The 19,513-nt window shown below is 35.8% G+C and overlaps 2 protein-coding genes across 2 annotated transcripts in view; one reads left to right on the forward strand and one right to left on the reverse strand.

Annotated features, from left to right (window-relative positions):
• Window positions 1-4,716: 4,716 nt before the first annotated feature.
• Window positions 4,717-19,513, forward strand: part of LOC107068165 (zinc finger protein rotund) — a 177,365-nt gene continuing 162,568 nt past the window's right edge. Inside the window, exon 1 of the mRNA XM_089175335.1 lies at window positions 4,717-7,699. Coding sequence (XP_089031461.1) covers window positions 7,523-7,699 — 177 coding nt within the window. The 5' untranslated portion in view covers window positions 4,717-7,522. The remainder of the gene's footprint in view (window positions 7,700-19,513) is intronic.
• LOC149031667 (uncharacterized) lies at window positions 13,925-16,024 on the reverse strand. The gene is made up of 2 exons (XM_089175175.1): window positions 15,719-16,024; window positions 13,925-14,262 (listed from the first exon to the last, which is right to left on the reverse strand). Exons 1-2 carry the CDS (start codon window positions 15,825-15,827, stop codon window positions 14,018-14,020), a joined length of 354 nt encoding a protein of 117 aa, XP_089031301.1. The 5' UTR covers window positions 15,828-16,024; the 3' UTR covers window positions 13,925-14,017.

The following is a 19,513-nucleotide window of genomic DNA, read 5'->3' on the forward strand; positions in this document are numbered from 1 at the left end:
ATCGATGATTATGGTATTAATGATTATCGAAATTGTATTCGAGTATTAATGGAAAATAAAGATAACTCACTCAAGCAGGTGTTCGCAGAATTCTTTAAACTTTCGAACACGACCATCCGGAAGAACGAAATGTTTAAAATCTAGAAAGGGTGTGGATAAGGATGTCGGAGAGGGGAGGCCGTCGCAAAGAGAATGCGCATGTCGGGCAGACCTCCCGAAGTTCGAGCTTCTCTTATCGGAGGAGGACCAACCCCCATTCCACGAAGATCTCTTCTGCAACCCCCTTCGCATTTTAACTTAAAAATCCGTAGATAACCTTCTCTTTCCTTTCTGTATTCTCTACCTATTCATTCACTTAAAATATACTCATATATTTAATCACTAATATTCTCATGTTTCGCCGCCATTTTTGATTAGAAAACATTTTCATTTATTCTTCGTAAGATTGGAATAACAATTATAATAATAATAATAATAATAATAATAATAATAATAATAATAATAAATTTTATCGATTACTTTAATTATTTAAAGTAAGAGTATAACACATATATGTTAAAATAAATTGAAAGTAACTTTTAAAAAACGAATAAATACAAGTAGAAAAACGGTATCCATTTTGGTGTCAACTCATAGAGAGGAACGGAGGGAGTTTCGAAAGGAGAAAAGGGATCGAAGTAACGGGAAGGTCCTGGCCAGAGAGGGTGCACCTCCGTAAGAGGGAAGAGATGTAACTGGTTGCGCATGTTCCCTGGGAAATGGTGCACGCCCTCTAGTGGCTGTGCAATTTCATTTTCTAAATGAGCACCCCAACCTTCCTAGGCCGAGGGTGGGGTCTCGTGCTTAGAGGGTGGGGGAGTCCAAACGTGCCGTATAAAGCAAACCCGTTGCAACTTTGCTGGCAATCGAAACTGCATATCCCTTTCATTAATTATGCATGAGCTGTGAGCTGACCACAGTGTTATCGGTACACTTCTACCTCCTATCTGTTACAAAAAAAAACTCTTGGAATTCCTCATACCGAAAGGAAAACCCTAGGAAAATAGTTCAGATTTAACAGAAAATTCGCGAAATCTTGTTAATTCGTGTCGGCCTCGTTAAAGGGGTTGCAAAAATTTAATTGATTTTATTAGCTATTTGAAATCCTGGTGTAATATCTAAACGGAAATTCAAATAATTTCTATAGTCAACGTTTTTCTATTATTTCTTTTTGCTTTTGATCCGTGTAACCTCGAAAAATCATGTCGTACCATCGGGATGAGAAAAACCACAAACACAGAGTTATAATGATCGAATCCGTTCGGGTTGGCAGGGCATACGCTTAAGAAAAAAGGTTTTGCGAGGAGATGGGTGGGGTGAGGAGGTAGGGCAAGAGGGGGCTGCAGAGAGTGGAAGGAGCATCATGACGAATAGTCGAGTTTTCTTGCTTGGAAAAGTTGCGCGAGTAGCATCGACCCTGACCCGGGACAACGGCCGGGTTCGTCCAGCTCGTCTATTTCCCTTCCAACATGGCGGATCCTTTTGGACGTTCTCTCCTCCCGAGTACTCGTCTTCTCCCCCTCTCTCCCTCTCTCTCTTTCTGTCTGTCTGTCTTCTTTTCTCATTCCTCTTCTTCTCCTCTCTACTCCCGGATTCGTTTCTCATTAATCTTCGTCTCCACCCTTTTGCTCGGTTTCGCGAGTTCTTGCAACGTTCCTGGCCGCTCCTTCGTCCTTCCTTCCTTCCGTCTCCTCCTCCATTCGAAGCAACATGGCCGCCCGAATCGACCAACGGGTTCGCTGCGCGATTAGTTCGTAAAGCGATTTTTCAAATTTCACTGGCTGAAATTGCACGATTGGTCGCCAATGCGAAAGACGATGGCGATCGTGGAATATAAACGTGGGGTTAGCAGCGTTTACCATTCGAAAGGATCCAAGGAATCGGTTGGAGCTTTGAAAATCATATGGAACTCATAACGAAACGTCGCGATTGAAGGAAGAAGGATAACGTAAGATAAAAAAAAAAGAAAAAGAGAAGAATAAACAAACGAAATTAATTTCTTCTTCGATCGGTACGATTGAAGCTACCGCTGATGAAGTTCGGAGAATAGAAAATAGAACGGTGAAGAACAGGTGACCAAAAAATGGTCTGGCGTCAGGAAAGCGCTAGACGAGAGGGAAGCTGCCGTCGGTTGCTCTTAGAATCGTTCCTTGTCGATCCCGGAGCCAGAAGGGAAAAGAAAAAAGCTCTTTCTCTCTCTCGTTTACTGAGGATGGCCTTGAACTTGAAGGGACTCCCCCATTGGCCTAAAAACCGTGTCGCAGTTTTCCTTTGGGGCAGCGACGGAACAGCGGCGGCAGCAGCAGCACCAGTAACAGCACCAGCACTAGCACCAACAGCACCACCAGAAGCTCTTCAAGCACGAATCACCAAGCGAAACGGCTCTTCTTACAAGCTACTTGTTAGGTAGCTCCGAAGGTGGGACACGAATAGTAGAGACCCCCTTTAACTTAAACCAATCTCCCACCAACTTCCTTCAGCCAGCTCTTCTACGATCTTCTTCTATTTCCACTGAAAGAACTACGATAAGTTTTGTGGTTGTAGCTTGTTTTTGGAACACTCCGTTGGGGGTCGACGACATGGCGGATGATACTCGGCTTGGTTTACTCGTTGGTCTTTACTTGGTTGAGGCAAATATCCGGAAGAATAGTAACTGTTTTATGAATAAACGCTTTACTCAAGGTCGACATTTCTTTATTTTTCTTCTTCTTTTTCTTCTTCTTCTCTTGAAAAGAGATATGTTAGACAGTAATATCAAAAAATTCAGTTAATTTTATAATTCATCTGATTATTAGAAGAGAGGAGATTTTTCTTTACGTCGGGGATGATTAAATATTTTTTCTTTTGAATTACAATATATTAAACGATACTTTCATTCATAATCGCGTGATTGTACAAATTAAAAATAAATGAAACGTAGTAAATTGTCCAAAGCTTATTAGGTAGGTATTTTTTCACTAGAGACATTTAATTGAGCAATCCAGTAAGTATATATAAAATTCCCTCGAGCATCGAGGCATCGACCCCTTCGTCCGCACCCTGCTTACAAGATTTGTGATTATGGCTCTTTTCTGGTTCACGAACCAGAGCACGGTAAAAGAGAGTTATAGTTTTTCTTAGCTTCTTACTTTTCTCTCTCAGTTGTTTGGTCGACGGATGAAGTTCAAGGTCGAAGTTAATCGAGAATCAACGAAAGACGTTTCCCGGAATTAGCTACGAAAAAAAGATATTTACGTCAAACGTAAAAAAAAGGTATCGTATTGACGTGACAACAAGGCAAACGTTCATTTAGTTACGCCAATCTTAACTACTCGTCATAAAATATAACGTTCATATAAGCAAACAGAAAAGAAAACTTTAACTTCCTAGACGTCAAAGATATCTCCTTCTCGGCAATCCCCTCGTCATCTGGTTCGGGGTTACTTTTTCCACATAGGTCCGTCTGATTTTTTCTTTCCCTTTCTCTCTCTTTCTTTCTCTTTGAGATGGCTACGAAAGAAATGACCTAGGAATTCACGCAGGATCGTTTAGAGGGGCTGCTTTTTGCATGCCGATGATCACGACCTCTCCCAATCTCTCTTCTTGGTCGTTCACCGAAGAGAGAGAGTACGATAGATACTCTGGAATTAGGTCATCCGAGGTCAACACCGAGATAATTTTTTTTATTCATTTTTTTTTCTATTACTTTGACAATTTAATTCTGTTATAAAAAATTGTATCAATGGTCATAATTTAATTCTTTTTATGAGTCCTTACGTGTTTTAGAAAAGTATATACATTTCTTCTTCTTCTTCTAAGGACTTCGTCCTGTTATCCTTAACTAAACAGCCTAAAGAGGCTATTTTGTTAGCTAAAGGAGCGATTATTGTTTTTACCGAGGGTAGGTTGCTAGCCTCGCCCTCGAACTCTCCCCCTTATCTGAGGCTTGGGGCAGCATATGCATTTATTTATTTTTAACAGACATTGATAGCCGAGGCGTTATCGAGAAGTTTGACTCTTCCACTTACGATGGATCATTTTCTACTCGAAATAAAATAATGGTGACTGTGAATTCAGATGCAATTCTTATTTTCTTTTTTCCTAGAAATCTTAAAAGATATTGAATCTTTTTAGAATAAAAAGAATATCACAATCGTTGATAGTGGAAAACCGTTTGTATTATAGTTATTTCGTTTCTGAGAAAAAACGTTATCGATGGTAACAGCAATGCTAAAGAGTCAGAGAAATAAAGATAGAGAAAGAGAAAGAAAAAAAGAAAAGGTGCGTAGCATGGTAGCTGTTACGAGATAGGCAGATAGCGAGAAGGTGAGAGAAAGAGAGAAAAATCAGAGTAGAGAGGTGGAGGCATAAGAGAGGAATAAACGAAGAAACAAAGAAGAAGAAAATAACGAAAGGGTAAGAGAGAGGAGAGGGAGGAGAGAGAAAGAGAGAGAGAGGGAGAAAGAGAGAGAGAGAGAGAAAGGGAAAATTGGAAAGTGCGAAAGAGACTGTCGATCCCCCCACTTGAGGAATCGCATCCTCCCACTATATAGCGGTGATCGTGCATTTCCTCCACTCCTCGATCCGACTGAGCGGCGTCGCGGCAGCGAGTGGCGTGCACTGGCGCGAGGGGTAGAGCCGAGAATCGACGAAAGCGGCCGAGCACGGCCGAACGGTCGTTCGAATCGTGACTCCCGCGTCAGTGCTGAAACCGCGTTCGCGGTCCACGGTTCACGATTTCCGGGTCTCGCTGGTTCTCTCCCGTGTTTTTTGTCAGAACGGCTCATTGCGCTCGCTGCATCGTTTACCCGTGCGCATCAGTTTTAGGGCACCAAACGTTCGTTGTCATTTAAACGGCGCGAATAAACGCGGAGAACAAACAGAGAGACGGAAAGAAAGAAAAAAAAAGAGAAAGAAGGAAAGGGTAAAAAGAAGGTGAATAGGAGGAAGACGAGGGGGGAGGACAAGGGGGAGGAGGAGAAGGTGGTGGTGAAGGAGGAAGAGAGGGTGTGTGTGCGTGTGTTCGTCCGTTTGTTCGTTCGTTCCGTGCGGCGGCATGCTCGTACACGACGAGACAAATCTCGTGTTTCTTAAATTCACGCTTCTCTAATCCTTTTCCGACAACGTCGCTATTTCGTTACGTTTGACAAGGTACTACGCGGTATTCGATTGATCCATCGATCGATCGATCGTCCTTGTAGATTGCAGTCGATTGCTCTCTGTGTGTTCCACCACCAAGTTCGACGTACTGTGCGAGCGAGACGGAAAGAAAAGAAAGAAGGAAGGAAAGAGTGATAGCGAGCGGGGTGGGAGAGAATAGAGTGGGAAAAGAGTAATAGAGCGAATAGAATAGGAGAACTTGTATGTTGTTCGAAAGTGAGAGTGGGGTGTAAGGTTGACAGAGAATAAGAAAAAAACGACAGTAAGAGAAAGAGAAACGGTATAATACATTACTATTACTATTATTATTATTAATATTAATAATATTATTATTATTATTATTATTATTATTATTATTATTATTATTATTATTTAATATTAGTATGAAATACGGCGGTAACGTGTTCGCGGAATTGCATGTGTCCTTTTAATACTAAAAGTTGAATTGCAAGTGACGAGAAAGAGTTTATTCGAGATCATCGAGGTGGTGTGAGAAGAAAGCGAATCAGAAGGGCTGGTGGTAGCAGCACCGGTGGTAGCAGCTGGCGCGGAAGAAGAGGAAATTGTGGAGATAGCGTTTCGATTTAAAACCTGGAGCGAAAAATGGCGGCGGCGCGTCGACGGTGTGCCTCGACGTCGTCGCCGGTCGACGAGCATTAATGCGAGAGTATTATTGTCCTCGTCGCCGTCGTCGTCGATACTCTGGACTACGAAAGTCGAGAGGGGGAGAGAGAGATAGAGAGAGGAGAAGGAAGAAGAAGAGAAAAGTATCGACGAGGCTTCTTCGACGAGAGATTATGTAGAACTAAATTACGGTTCGGTTTTACCGGTGTCTCTCTCTCTCTCTCCCTCCCATCTTCGTTTCAATCCTTTCTCTCTTTATCTCTATCTTTTTCTTTTCCTATATCATTATCTTTCTCTTTCTCTGTCTGTTCGCAATCCCCGAGGTGCAATATTCTTCCGCGTTCGTTAAAGATCGTGGCGCGAAAAGCAAAGGTGCTCGGTCAACGGCAATTTAGTCTCTCAACCAATGCGTGAGCAGCTACCTCCGAAGAAGAATCTAGTCAAAAGGGGGAGAGAGAGCGGGCTGGAGTAAGACGAGGAGAGAAAGTAAGGTGAAAGGAAGTGGATCAGAAAGACCAAGAAGAAGAAAAAGAGGACGAGGAAGAAGAAGACGAAGAAAAAGAAGAAGAGGAAGAAGAATCGGAAGAAAATAAAACGAAAGAAGGAGAGACGGTTGGAGGAGAACGGTGATATCCAGAGAAGGATGAGAGAGAAGGAAAATTAAAAATAACATTTACTACACCGTATCATCCAAAAGTAAAAAGTCACCTTGCGTCGGTGCGTGAGCGTAAACAAAGGGGACACGCGGAAAGGCTAAACCAAAGCACGTGTTTACATTTTACAAGTGTTCCTCTCTCTTTCTCTCTTTTCTTCTCGCTCTCTCTTCCTTCCTTTCGGATCTCTAATTCTCGAGAGTTGCGATCGTACCACCAAACAAGACAGTTTAACTAACTAGCGGATGTGTGTATGTTCATCGTCGTCGTTGTCGTTGTCGTTGTCGTTGTCGTTGTCGTTGTCGTTGTCGTTGTCGTCGCCGGGAGAGTTTCATCGAACATATCGAGAGAAGAGAAAGGGGGAGAATGAACGACGAGAACGACGAGAGTAAAGATTATTATTATTCTACTTCTCCGAGAAGTACCAATAACGCGTTCTCGTAATAAGGAACACAATTTCTCGTCTTCGTCTTCGTCGTCGCCGTTGTGTTGCGCCGGTCGCGCCGACGTTTTCGACACTGTGCTGTGTTTAATAATTACATACAACTTTATAATAAACGTATGGAAATTAAATACAAAAGTATATTTCGCGAAAAATCGAATTATACTTATTAACGTGTTTTAGAACGTGTAAAATTATCCATAAATTCGATATATTACACGTATTGTTAATTCGCGCGCGCGTCCTAAAACCGGTAGAAGTTGATCGCAGTGACGTATCAAGAATTTCGCGAGCTACTCGCGATATTTTTCAGAAATTTTTTTAGTTACTTTTATTTTCATTGTTAATCTTTTTCTTTTTTTTATAGTAATAATAATAATAATTATTATTATTGTTATAATTATAATTATTGTTAATGTCGCTTATTCTCATCTCGGAGAGATGAACGCGCGCTAAATCGAAGTGAGTGACTTCGATACAGAAGTGTGGTTGTTCGTGGAAAAAGTTTATTGGGAAGATAAAAAAGGAAGAGGAAAAAGAAGAAAAAAAAGAAGAAAGCAAATTTCTTATAGAAACTTATCTTTATAAAATAAGATAAAACAGTAAAATAGAAAAAAAAAACGAAATGTATCCTTGGTACAGGGACAGCGTCGCGGCCGCGGCAGCGGCGGGCCTTGGTGGGCCCGTCGGAGTCGTCGGTTCAGGATTCTGCTCGAGTGGACCTGGACAAGGTGCTACCACGATCAAAACGGAGAGTGGATATTCCGACTGCATGCTAGCTCTCGATTACGTCCAGAACAAGGTAAGATTATTTTAATTCAACTTAAGTAATTAATTTATTTTTCTTATCGAACGATATTAATGTCTATATCTATTGATCAATCTTTTCAAATCTTTCAAGGACGATTTATTCATAATCTATAATCTATTTTAATTATTCGATACAATGTAGATAATAATTCCAGGCAATCACATCGAATCACCTATGTACATTATCATAATATGTATATTATTAGTAGATACTTTATAAACACGTTTAGAAGCGTATTTAATTGTATCTCTTATGCGAGGTCAGAATTAAACAGCGCTAAATTGACATAATTATTTACTCAATTGTAAAAAGATATATATCCATACACGTCGTTGGGGTTTTGTTCAAATATTTCTTTTCTCTTTTTCTTTTATTTTCTTTTCTTTCTTTATTTCTTTTATTTTATATATTCTTTTCTGCTTTTTATTTCATTTTCGTGGAAAATTCGAAAAGACAAGGAGAAAGTGAAGTTAAGCCTGTTATTTACATACAAGAATTACTTTCAACGATAGCTCTTACAATTAGCCAAGATACACTAGTTTACTTAAAATTGTAAAATGCTTATTGGAATAGAATAAAATTAGAAATATATAGAAATATATAAAGAGAGAGAGAGGGAGAGAGATAACACGAAAACATACAAATCGATGATATCCTTTTGCTTGTTTACATTCAATCACATTCCATCGACCTTTCCCACTCCTGACTTCTTCGATGTTTGAAATCAAAGCAGAGCGGACATCGAAGAATATTTACACATGAAATTCTTACTTTTAGTAAACAGAGTTCTTAAATCGTTGGCGAGATAATCGTATTAATATAAAATCATTCAATATTAATTTAAAATTTAATTACAGAAGAATATATTACATTTTTACATTTTTTTTTAAATCAAGATTATATATCTTTTCGTTTCAATTAAACATGTACATTCAATTCATTGATACAAATAGAATGACTAATAATTAAACATTTTTTTTTATTAACCGGTAGGAAAATTTTTTTTAATTTTACAGTTATAAATTTAAATAATCTATCTAATATAAGTACAATACAATGTTTTGTTTCCATTTGTTGCATACATTGCATTTCAAATGAGACTCGTTAAATAACACGTATTTATAATTGGAAGAAATAAAAAAGTATTACGAGCCGGACAGTATTATATAAAGGTTGTAACAATTTTTCAATATCGCACACGACGAGTAATACATTTGTAAATTTCCTATTAGAAAAAGATACTAATTGTAAGCAAAAAAAAAGAGGCAAAAAAGAAAAACACTTGTATCTCCTTTCTTTGTTTTTTTATGTTTGAGAGAAAGAAACACATATGCATTTGTATTGTTATTATTATTCTTAGATGTTGATACTATAATGTATTTACGTCATTGGTAAAAACTACTGTTTGACACGTGCAATGTTTTGCATGTAACATATTTGCATCGCATCAAGAGATTGAAAGAAGAAAAAAAGAATTGATCATTCGCGCTCGGTCATCACATTCGAATGAATAACATAAAATAATTAATGTCGTTTTATTTATTCTTTCGTAAATAATATATATATATATATATACATATATACTATATATGTATATATCATATATATAGTATACTTTTTAATTACTTGCTATACTATATACTCGTATATATATGTCTATTATTAATATATAATAATAAAGTATGTAAGAGATTCGTTGTTAATGACTTAATCGGAGTAATGTTTATCGTACATCTTTTAAGAATCATCTAGTTGTTCTCATCTTTAAGAAGCATATAATCCGAGTCATAACGTATCGATATATAGTTTTTCCTGATGTATATATTTGTAAGATATAAAAAGATGGAAAGGAGAAAGTCTTCCGAAATATTTTTTTGGATCAATTGCGATTTTTATCCTCTTAACGATGATATAATTGAGTCAAGAATTATCCAAGAACTTGATTATATTTTGATAATAATAATAATAATATAGGATACGCGAGTAAAATGTGGAGGAGAAAAAAAGTAGGTATTCATTAGAATTAGTATGGTAAAAGATTGAACAATTTTTTTATTCGATTAGTTATTAACAGGTCATTGATTTATAGAATATTTCTGATGTATTTTATATACATTCGTTTTATTATTTAAAAAAAATATGAACTGTTTTTTTGTATATTACAAGTCTAATTTTTAATATATACATTTTTTTATTCCATAGTATCGTTACATAACGTAAATATTTATCAATGTTGGCTGAAAAAAATTCAAGTTTTGTTACATTCAAATGGATTTGTCTCATTTTCTAAATTATTGAGTTATTATAATCGTTAATTAAACGGATCATAATTATTTCATATAATAATAAATGATGTTGGGATAAAAATGAGATTAAATCTTTTAACATAAAAAAAAATTAGATAAAATTAATGAGTAAAACAAAACAAAAAATAAACATTTTTCAATGGTATTTAAATAATAATTATATTTCAACATTTTTGTTCATACATATATACACACACACACATACACACATTATATACCAATATTAATTGTTCATTATATTCCTCTTACAAATGTCGATGAACTTGGCAATGTTTGATGGTTTAATCGTCCAGCAATTCCAAGTTTGTTATAAGACGGGACGAGAGTAGTCACGAAAATGGCAATTATTTCGTAATTGCAGTTAACGTCTATCGAACGTCTTTATACGGGAGAAATGTATTCGTAGATAGACAGTGAGAGAGAAAGAGAGAAATAAAGAGTCTCGATGACTCTTCGTTTCGTGCCATACGCAATCTTCGTCGTTCGGTAAATTACTTGCTTCTTGGTTTTTTCTTTTTTTTTCTTTTCCTTTTTTTTTCTATTTGACTCGCGCGCGACAGGTTACTATGTTGGAAGGAATCTATAAGAAACACCTCGTAAGATTTAATTGGAATTTAATTATACGCTATCTCTGTCTCTTTCTCTCTTTCTCCCTTTTCTCTCTCTTTTTCCCCTTTTTTTTTTATTTCTTTATTTCCGATAACTGCTAGAGTGTATTTTAGTGTAGTCTTTACCTGCTTCATGGTTTCATTTTGTCCTATCGAAAGGTGTCATTTGTTATAATATACATTGTTAGAGTATACCGAAGGAATAAAAAAAATATGGCAAAACTGTTGAAGGAAACCTTTAAAATGTTGCAATGGTGAGAACTTTCGATCGGTTTTTTTCTATAAGCATCTATGAGAAAACGCTCGTGCTCGTGTGCTCGCTGCGGCAAAACGAGACAAGAAAATAATCTGCCGTGTCAGAAGCTGTGAAAACGACTCTACGGTTAAAAAGTTGAAAACGTTCATGACTACATATATCAGTTGACGACGACGATTCCTAATGTATTCGCTAAAAGTTTTCCTTCGTACGCTCATCTCTCTTATATATCGCTCATTTAAATATAATTATTTTCCTTCCTTTTATTATTCTTTCTTTTTTCTTTTTTTTTTATCTTAACTTATAATTAGGGAAAGAAAATCTTTTACTTTCTGCTATCAGTTAATGATTCGAGTTATGATGAAAAAGATGTGATTTATTTTTTTTATGTTTTTTCTTTTTCGGTTTAGGATTTTTAATAATTTTCTCACTTAGTTCTTTCTTCCTTCATCTTAGAATTCATCGAACGTTCTTTTTCTATTCTAAGTCTTGATTATGTGAACAATCCAACGTATAATGTGTTTAAGTTGTTAAAAATTGTGATCGATAGATCTATTAGTTCGATTAGTTTGGTCTTTTTAAGACATTATGACGTTTAAAAAGGAAGATTTAAAGAAAAGGTATACGACTACGTAATAAGATCGCTAGCAAGTTATGATGATTAAGTAGCTTCGTGAGAGTGTGTATTCGTTAACGGCTTATTAAGAATTAGATTCGATCGTAATTTCGTACCGGTAATGGTCCTCCCTTTCGATAGCTAAGGACTCTACTCGACCAACTGTTTTTTTTTCTTTTTTACTAACATAAGACGCGATAATGACCAGTTGCGCGCGTTATGACGAAGGTCGAACTCGAGCAATAAATTATACAGGTACAATGTCAATCCTTGAGTCAATTATTTTATACATTGCACGAACATAAAAGTTGAATTTTGCACGTTTTGAAGGAAAAAAGAATCATTGAAATTAGTTATCCACAAATCGTATGCGAAATTTACTAGTTTTTAACGAACGTTAATTGTTTTTCGATAAACACATTTTTAGTTGAAAATTCTTTTTTTTTTCATAAAACAATGAAGCTATTTGAAAATAAGTATTGATATGTGGATTGTGAATAATTATAGATAAAAGTTGATTTATCTCGTGAACAATCAATATTTTTAAAAGGACAAAATGAATAAAAATATATGTTTGAAATGATATTATTATTAACAAACTATCATCTCAAATATCGATCGGTTAAATTTAATTCTAATTACAAAAACGAAGAAATTGAAACCTTGTAACATTGAATTAATGACCTCGTTGAATATCGAGTCTAATAACGCATATAAAGCACATAATTGTACGTTTCTTATAGTGTTTTTTTTTACACTTGCTTCGAGATATAACTTGATGGTTAATAGGTAAATAAGTTAGATATGAATATTAACATATAAATCCTTGATCAAATATCTTTTAACCTTTCTCACTCTCTCTCTTTCTATCTTTTCGTCTTTGTTTATTGATATAATACGTATTTATCACGAAAGATGAATGAAATGAAAACGATTAGCAAGTTGGGAAGGAAAAGGAGATGACAAGAGATTATGAAAATAATTGTGAGTCGTGATAATAAGGGGAAGGCAGAACACCGTGACTAATTGCGGTACTTGTCGACTGATCTTTCTTTAAGGATATCTTTCTAATCAAATCTTCATTCTATATTAATTTATATATATAATATAAAATAGAGAGAGAAACAGAGTTACAAAATATGCTGCATAACTATAAAAATGGTTTCATAGTTTTCAATTATATTTGTAAGACAAAAACAGTATTAATTCGGAAATAAAGTGAACATATCGAGTGTATTATATATGAACGTGTTTTTTTTATTTTTTATTTTAGTATAAGAAAATCATCTTTAAAATGAAACTGACATATTTGCAAACACTCTGTACATACGTGTATTATAAAAGTTACAGGATCAGTCTACTAGGTTTCAGTTCGAATGTAGCAAATACTACTTGCCTACGAAGTAAAAGTTTACACAGGTTCTTACATTTTCTCCGTTAAACGTCAAGGAAAGAGAAGTTAATCGGTGTCTTTTTCGCAAAGAGTAAATACAAGTATAAAAAGTATCTGAAAGTACAACGTTGTAACCAATTTCCCCTTCGTCCTGTCCCACCACTTTTCCGTTTGCTACAGACAATCATAAACGTTTATTTGTATATATCATACGGAAACTCGACATCCGAGTTCCTTTTCTGCTTTTTTTCTTTTGATTTTGTTTCGATCGTTTTCGTTATCATTGTGTCGTGATATTTGAAAAAAAAAGATTACAAAACATCTATAATTTCGTTTAATTTATTTCGTGTTAATCAAAGAAATAAATCTTCATCTTTTCTTTATGATGATTTTTCTATTATCTGATAGACAAAAGTACGGTGAGTAAGTAAATTCGCTTTGTCGGTGAAAATACACGTTTTCATCATAAATCTGAATGAAATTAAACTGATCGTGTTGATTTTTCCGCTCGGAAAAGCGCCCTTTTACTTATACCCCTCTTTTCTTCCTTAGTTAGTTTTAATTGTAAGAAAAACATTTTATACTCGATTATATCACGTAGAGAGAATCTACTTACAAGAATTCAACGTTATTATTCTCGTCTAATAAAATGAACTATAGTCCTGTCGTATTTATTATCATTTAATTGATTTATTATGATAAAATAAATCTGTGTGGGTTGAAAATGATAATATGCTAACGTAGAAAAAATTTTTTTTTGCGGTCAAACTTTTTCTTGCTCGTTAAAATATAATAAAAATAATAATTATAAAGTTTTTTGTTCTTTTTCTCGAGGCTCGACATTTTTCATCATACCTAAGTATTATAATATATTTATACAAATAATATTTATTATATATATATATTTTTTAATAATAAAAATATTATAATTATTATATTATATTAATTTATTAAAAATAAAATATAAATATATTTATATTATTAAATATAAATTATAAAGATTATTGTCTTTATTTTTGCACGAGTTATGGTAAGATTTGGAAAAAAAGAAAACAAACTCACGTAAGATCCTAATAATAATAAAATAAAAAGGAATCACGTTACCATTGGCACATGGTAAAAGTCTCCTGTTAAAATTTGAACTCAGGAAAGCGCGCAGCCATTGCTCGGGAACCTATGGGGCCCACCGTAAGGGGCCGTTCTTCGGTGCCCACCAACCGGCTTTCCAAATTTGGCACACGAACGAACAATCTTTTTGTCAGAGTTTTTAGGAAAAATGGCCGTGTGGCGATGCACAATGCACGCTCCTCTTCCTCCTCTCTTCCTCTTCTTGCACTTCCCCCTTCTTCTCTTCCTTTTATGCCATGCACAGATTCTGAAGATTGGAAGAAAATTAATTGAATTGTAATTTATAAGCAAGAATCAATATCTCTCTCTTTTTCTCTCTCTTACTCTCTTTGTCGAAAATATATAATTAAAAATTGTATGAACAATGATCCAAAAATTTATCTGAATCTGAGATAAATGAACGGACAAATGTTTTTATACAAATTTCAAATGAAACTTCTTCTTTTTTCTTAAAGTGGTATTCAACGCATTTTTAAACCAAACAAATTCTTAAAATAGATACAAATATAAAAATACCATTAGTCTAATTTTGCTTAAGTTGCAATAACGAAGACTTCGTTTATCGAATTTTCTATCAGATTTTATTCCACGTAATGTATCTATGTTCACAATTTTCAAAGAACTAACTTACAGATAATTCAACTAATTGTCAATTAGAAATACAATATATCATTCCTAAAAGATAAAACTACTACTAATTAACACAGTACAATAATAATAATAATAATAATAATAATAATAATAAGAAGAAGAAGATGAGAAAAAAAGAAAGAATTAAGAAAAATCATTAGAGTTTTAATCGAACGAACTTTTAACAATATCTCATCCCAATGAAGAAGAAAAGATGAAAAAAAAGAACAAGAAGAAGAAGACATCTTATACAGAATACTTTGAATTCTACGATAAAAGAGAGAAAACTATGTACAAGTATCTTAATAGTGTTGATGATAGACAGCTTGGTTAGCTTTGCTTGGCTTTGCTTGTCGAAAAAGGAGCAGATGAAGAAGAAGAAGTATAATAATAATAAGAAGAAAAGAAATAAGAAGTAGAATAAAAAAGAACAAGAAGATGAAGTAGAAGAAGTCAGAAGGATTAAAAGAGAGACGAGAGGGAAGTTAAAAGTTGACCTATCGAAAGAGAGCAGTTTGGTTGGAAAGATGAGAGAGAGAGAGAGGAGTAAAACGAGGAGGAGTGGTTAGGTAGGGGGTGGCAAGGGGGAGGGGAATGGGAGGACTCTTTTGGGGGCTGCGACGGAAGATGCGCCAACGAGTTGAGGGTGTAAAGGGGGGTTGGGCAGGGGGAGTTAAGGGAAGAGAGAGAGAGAGAGAGAGAGAAACTTAGGAGTTGCGCGTTGCCTTGTTCAGGTAGGAGAGGCTCGTTTGTCCCGAGCTTCGAACGAGAGAGGAGAAACTTTCCCGGTGGGCGTGAACGGAGCCAGCAGGTGCGCGTGGGTGGGGGAGGCGTGGTGACCGCGTCCGATTGGCCCCAGGCAGACCGGAAGTGGGGTTCCAGGAGGGCTTACAAGAGGGTCGCGAGGAGGGCCGCGAAGAACATCGGCGCAGAGAGGGCGCACCCACCTCTCGTTTCTCTCTTTCTTTCTTTCTCTTTCTCTCTTTCTCTCTCTCGACTGGTAGCAAAAACGATATATCGCGTCTCTCGCGTGAGACACCGCAAAAAGCTGCCAGGTGGCATTTCGCCTTTACCTTCAGGACTGCTACTGCGCTGCTTGCTGCTCCTGCTGTTGCTGTTGCTGCTGTTGCTTGTGCTGGTGCTGTTGCTTCTATTGCTGCTGACTTCCTTTGCTTCTACCATTACCTTACAGTCCTCTCTCTCTCTCTCTCTCTATACCCTTTTATATATATTATACGTTAAGGCTTTTAATCGTGTTGTCTTGCAAACCCGACAGGCATCTCTCTTTCCCTTTGCTTCTCTTTCTTCCATACTCTTTTGCTCTCTTTTTTTCCTTTTTTTTTTTATCTTTCTTACCGAAAAAATTGCTTCTTCTCTCTAATGATGATAATTATTACTGTTATTATTGTTATTGTTATTATTATTATTATTATTATTATTATTATTATTATTATTATTATTATTATTATTATTATTATTATTATTATTATTGTAATAGTGTTAAGAGTAGGATGAAATGGTATGGGATGCATTAGAGAGAATAACGATTAAAAAAAAAGAAAGAAAAAAAGAAAAGAACAATTTGCACTTTGCGCAGGATGCTCGTTAAGTCGATCGATAGTGTTGGTCGCGGTTCGCGTGGGCGTACAAAGCAACTTCGTCGTTCGCGTTCGATCGTGTTTGTTCTTGGCTAGGGTGGCGAAGAAAGGAAGGGTTGGTGGGTGGGTGTTAGGAAGGAAAGAAATAAATAAAGAAAGGAAAAAAAGAAACAGAATAGAAGAGTTTACGTTAGGAGGGTGGTAGGTGGTAGATGGTAAAGGACGACATGACGACCGACGCGTTATCTTTTCCGTACGTTTTTTCCGTTTGCTTACGTCAACGGACGGCGACAGTCTATTTTGCCGGCGGCTTTAGGATTGATGAACGAACAGACGGACGAACGGAAATGAAGGAGACGCGAGAAGAATGGTGCCAGCCGAGACTAACATTAGTCGTCCTTATTTCTTACATGGAATTCTTATTCTTGTCACTTCTGCGAAATACAGAAAAATACATAACACTTTTCTGTATTCTTTTAAATTTCAATACAAAATGCATATCGATGATGAGAATATTCAGTTTTGTTCTGTCAGTTCTACAAGTTGTGTCTGTTCTTTTCTTTTTTTTTAAATAAGAGAAATAATAACATTTAAAAAAGATGTTGTGCATTTAATATAATAATTGCGATTAGGTAGGTATACAAGTTAAGTGTCCCAAGGGTTTTTTTTTTGGTTAAACGTTGTTGGCAATATTCCATGTAAAAAAATAAAAACAAAAATGTCACATTCGATGCTTTTATTTCATTAGTATTTGAATATATTTTTCGTTCGAATAGAATTGAATAAATATTACTCGTCGTGTGTAGGGTTGAAAATATATGAACGCTAAACGAAAAAAAAAACAAACAAACAATGAAAGGAAGCATTGTTTTTATTAAAGTTAGTATTATTAAAGTACTTTTCTTATCATGATGGGAGTTTGTAAAGAGAGAGAGAGAGAGAGAGAGAGAGAGAGAGAGAGAGAGAGGGAGATCGTCAAAGGTAATGATAATGATCGACAATTATGCGTGTCACTGATATTTATCGAGAAAGACGAACAGGTAATTAAGAATTCACGTAGAATAATAATTTGTAAATTACCGCAAGCAAGTACCTAACATCAACTTGATCTTTCATCTTGTTTTGGTCTTGGTCTTGGTCTTGGTCTTAGGTCTTGAGTCTTGGGTCTTGGTACGGTAGTCGTCGTCATAGTTTTTCGCAGATGATTTCAGATAAGCCACGACCTCGGTTTAATGCGAGAAAAGGGATATATAAGAGTAAAACAATAGAAGAGGGCACCCTTTATATACGAGCAAACGAGCGTTGTTACCTTGACTTACCGTGGAGTCGTTGTCTTCGTCATCGTCGTCGTCGTCGTTGTCGTCGTCGTCGTCGTCTTCGTCTCTTTTAAGAAAATGAAAAGTTGTCGGCTCGTTGTTAACAACCCAACAACCTCGACGACGATCGAGTTACTTACACCGGATGATCCCATCGTGGGATATCTTACTACTACTACTACTAGAGTACCATGTACATAAAACAATAATGAATAAATACGCGTTTACCTTCTAACTTCAAAGAGTTTACAGAAAAGAAATAGACAAAGAGAGAAAGAAAAAAAACAAAGAGAATTAAAAAGTATCACAACAGATTGAGAAAATGCACGTATTCGAATCCGTGCGTACCGTATAAAAACGAGTACTTCTTCCCGTTTCGAATTCATTTTATTCTGGATTCATTTTTCACCAAAAAAAAAGCAGGAAACTTTTTTTATTTTACATTCCTGTCTATTTAATCAAATTTTTGTATACCAATGATATCTATAACCCCCTTTTCCACACCCACCGATAACTATTACTTCGTTTTATCTTTTCAAGATCCTAACAGTTAAAATTAATAACAAGTAATAATGGAATAATAAAAATAGTATATTATTAGATAGTTTATCTTTTTCTGATGGCAGTGTAAGAATAATACAGTTCTTTGTGGTTAAAATCTTGGATGAAAGTAACGAGACAAGAGTTAGAGAGAGAAAGAGTTTGAATGGGAAGGGTGGGGAGGGGAGGGAAAAAGGAGTAGGTGGTTTCGCGCGTTGGATTCGTTGCACGTACCTATAATTCCGTGGACGGTTAGGTATAAATTAATTAGATAATTAATCGTGTAATGGGTTTAATTGGGCCCTGTTAAGTGTCAGCGAGCTTCACGAGCGTAATCTTTGTCTTGGCATCTGATTACCTACATAGACGCGTGTAAGTATATGGGAAGATAGAATTTGCTATCTCTCTCTCTCTTTTCTCTCTCTTTCACTCTCACTCTCTTTCTTTTTCTCTCTCTCCTCTCTTTCATTCGGAAGTCGTTGGTGGCGTGGTCGTTTCAGGGGCAAAGCTCGTCTCTTTCTGTAGCGCGCGAGCGGCGTGTCGCCAACAGGTAAAACCGGCAGGTATATATATTTGCTGTTCGAGTAAAAGGGGAAGAGAGAGATAAAGAGAGAGTAAGATCGGGCCCTTCGTTTGCCGCGAAGTCGTTAAGATTTTAGATAAGAGTACTCTGAGATTTAGCAGATCCGATAGCGGCTGATAAGCGAGCATGCAGCAAACTTGTAAAACCAAGATACGATACCGTTCTTTTCTTATCTTCTTTCATTCCCGTTTTCTTCTCCCTTATTTCTCTTTTTTTTTCTTGTTTTTTTTTCTGTTTTCTTTATTTGTTCATTCTTCTTTGGGATATCGAGTTTGGTACGTTACCAAACCGGGCCATGAAATACATTCAATATTTAAGTAAGTATTTCCTTCTTGTTGATATTTCCAAAAGAGATAAAAACTATCACGGATGAGTTTTAAATATAATACAATGATGAATTTTGATTATCGAAGAAAAAATTTTAGATTGTAAGCTATACGAGTCGAGTTTTTTATTTGTTTGATTTTATTTTTTTAATAATACTTCGAAAAGATACATATGTTTTTCTATATTGCAATTAGAAAATAAAAATAAACATAGAACAAATAAGCTAATAAATTTTAAAGAACGAACGCGTGTTTGATGATGCTGAAGAAAGGGTGTGTTGTTTAAAAGACAAATTTTCGCACGAATCGATTCTCCGAAAGGTGTTGATGCTAATTGTAAGAAGTAAAGAATGAGAGTCAAAATGAGTTGGACTGTTTGAACGTTCCGCTTCGACGGATACTTTGCTCAGTGCTCGTGGTAAAAGGACTTTAATTAATTATCTTATACAGTTGGTTATTATCGAGCTATGTCGATTCTCTAGCATGAGCACTAATATCAATCGCT

Source organism: Polistes dominula, unplaced genomic scaffold, assembly GCF_049000335.1.
Source record: "Polistes dominula isolate Pdom_NZ unplaced genomic scaffold, Pdom_raw_medaka contig_82, whole genome shotgun sequence".
In the NCBI taxonomy this organism is placed as follows: Eukaryota; Metazoa; Arthropoda; class Insecta; order Hymenoptera; family Vespidae; genus Polistes; species Polistes dominula.